General features: G+C 54.0%; 1 protein-coding gene across 1 annotated transcript; it reads right to left on the bottom strand.

Moving 5' to 3' along the window:
* Positions 1 to 935: 935 nt before the first annotated feature.
* On the bottom strand, positions 936 to 1764 carry LOC136487875 (uncharacterized). Its single transcript, XM_066484981.1, has 2 exons — positions 1374 to 1764; positions 936 to 1297 (listed from the first exon to the last, which is right to left on the bottom strand). The coding sequence occupies exons 1-2, from the start codon at positions 1762 to 1764 to the stop codon at positions 936 to 938; spliced, it is 753 nt and encodes a 250-aa protein (XP_066341078.1).

Genomic DNA, 1764 nt, shown 5'->3' with positions numbered 1-1764 from the left:
CAAAGAAGCAGCGACCGTGAAAGGGGGCGTAGCGGGCAAGGATCTGAACGACTGAAGGACGAAGTGATCTAACTAGATGCCTACCGACCAAAGGACAATAACGACGTCCTTCTCTCCGAACGCTTGGAACAGCTATGTCGCTTTTTCCCCTAAGTTTTAGTCTTACCATTGTTTACTTAGCCTATGCTCCTATAAAAGCACTCCGACCCGAACACTTTTTTGGCCTAGGGCGCTCGGGGGCTCCACTAGGGTACACCACTACCTCTTTGTTTTGTTTACTATCATATGGTGAAATTCTTTCCTACCCAACCAAAAGGATAGTTTGTTCCTTTAATTTGCCTTACATAGCTTTGCTTTAAAAATATTCCAACCAATCGCACCCCGCCTTTCCCTACGGTTACGAACAGCCAAGCCTCACGGGCCACGTCCCAGGCTCCCAAGGTCGCAGCCTATGGGACAGATGGGTAGGTACGAGAAAGAAAGAATAAAAAACAAAATTATGCTAAGGAAAAAACTAAGGAACAAAAGGGGAATAAGCTTCCCTAAATGGAGTGACTCCATTATAGAAAACAAAACAGACCATAGTCATTAAGCACACAGGAATGTTTACACAGGGGCTCCCTCATGAACTTAAACTTTTTACACTCACTAAACTACTTATATTTTACAAGCTATTGGACCGGCCCAGCGGCATCTGCTGTCAGTGCGACCAATGAGGGCGCAGGCTGCTCACTCCCCGACGGCACGACATTCGGCTCGGTCGAAACTGGGGCGATGTTCACCTCCGACCTAGGCTCCGCGCCATCCATAGGCTGGGCAGCATCCACCCCATGCATGGTTCTAGCCATGTCTTCACGACGGACGTCCATCACCCATTGGGCAGAGACTTGCTCCGCCACCGACCTTGCGTGCGGCAGCAAGCCCTCCCCGATCGACTAGATGTCCTCCATACTCAAGCCTTTAGCATACCCAATGCAGATAGCAGCGAAGTCCAGGTTCGGGTGGTGCATCGCCACCGAAGTCAGCACCCCCGATGCTCTATAGAACAGCCCGCTCCTGATAAGGTCCCGAACCACATCCAGAACCTCCACCAGCTGGACGGCGGGTGTGCTAGTGCTTGGCGCCGACCCGAAGACTTCCGAGATGACCAGCTGGGCAATGTTGTGGATCTGGTCAAGATCCCCCTCGAGAGCACGTCGCTCTTCATCGGACTTGGTCAGTTCCTCCACACTCTGGCTGAAGGTCGCCTTGATCGTCTCTAGGTCTCGCTCCAGCGTCTTCACCTTTCCACCCAGCTCTGAAAGAAGAGCGACAAGCTTAGAAACAAGCTAAAGGAAAAACCAACACAACAAAAAATAGAAAAAGGTACGTACCGACGTGGAAGTTCTCAAGGGTGGAGAGATCCTCTGCTTGTCGGGCCACCTGCTCGCGTAGCCGCGCGCTCGCTTCCTCCATCCCCATCACCCAGCCCCGGAGCACGAGCACCTCCTGGTCCATCTCTGATCGGGCGTTTCGCTCCACCTCTAGGGCCCTCTGCTCTGCCTCTAGAGCCTTCCGTGCTGACTCCAGGGCACTCCGCTCTGACACCAAAGCAGCCCGCTCTGACTCAAGGGCCTCCAAGGACTCTTGAAGTGCCACCTCGGTGTTTGCCAGGGATGTTCGCAACCCTACCTTGGTCTCTACCTGGTGGGCCTTCGCCGCCTCGAGCCCTTGCTCGGCGGTAGTCGCCCACTCGGCTGCACGCTGCCCCTCCACCCGCGCCAT

This window comes from Miscanthus floridulus, chromosome 10 (genome assembly GCF_019320115.1).
Source record: "Miscanthus floridulus cultivar M001 chromosome 10, ASM1932011v1, whole genome shotgun sequence".
Lineage (NCBI taxonomy): Eukaryota > Viridiplantae > Streptophyta > Magnoliopsida > Poales > Poaceae > Miscanthus > Miscanthus floridulus.
This window is presented reverse-complemented; position numbering and strand designations above follow the sequence as displayed.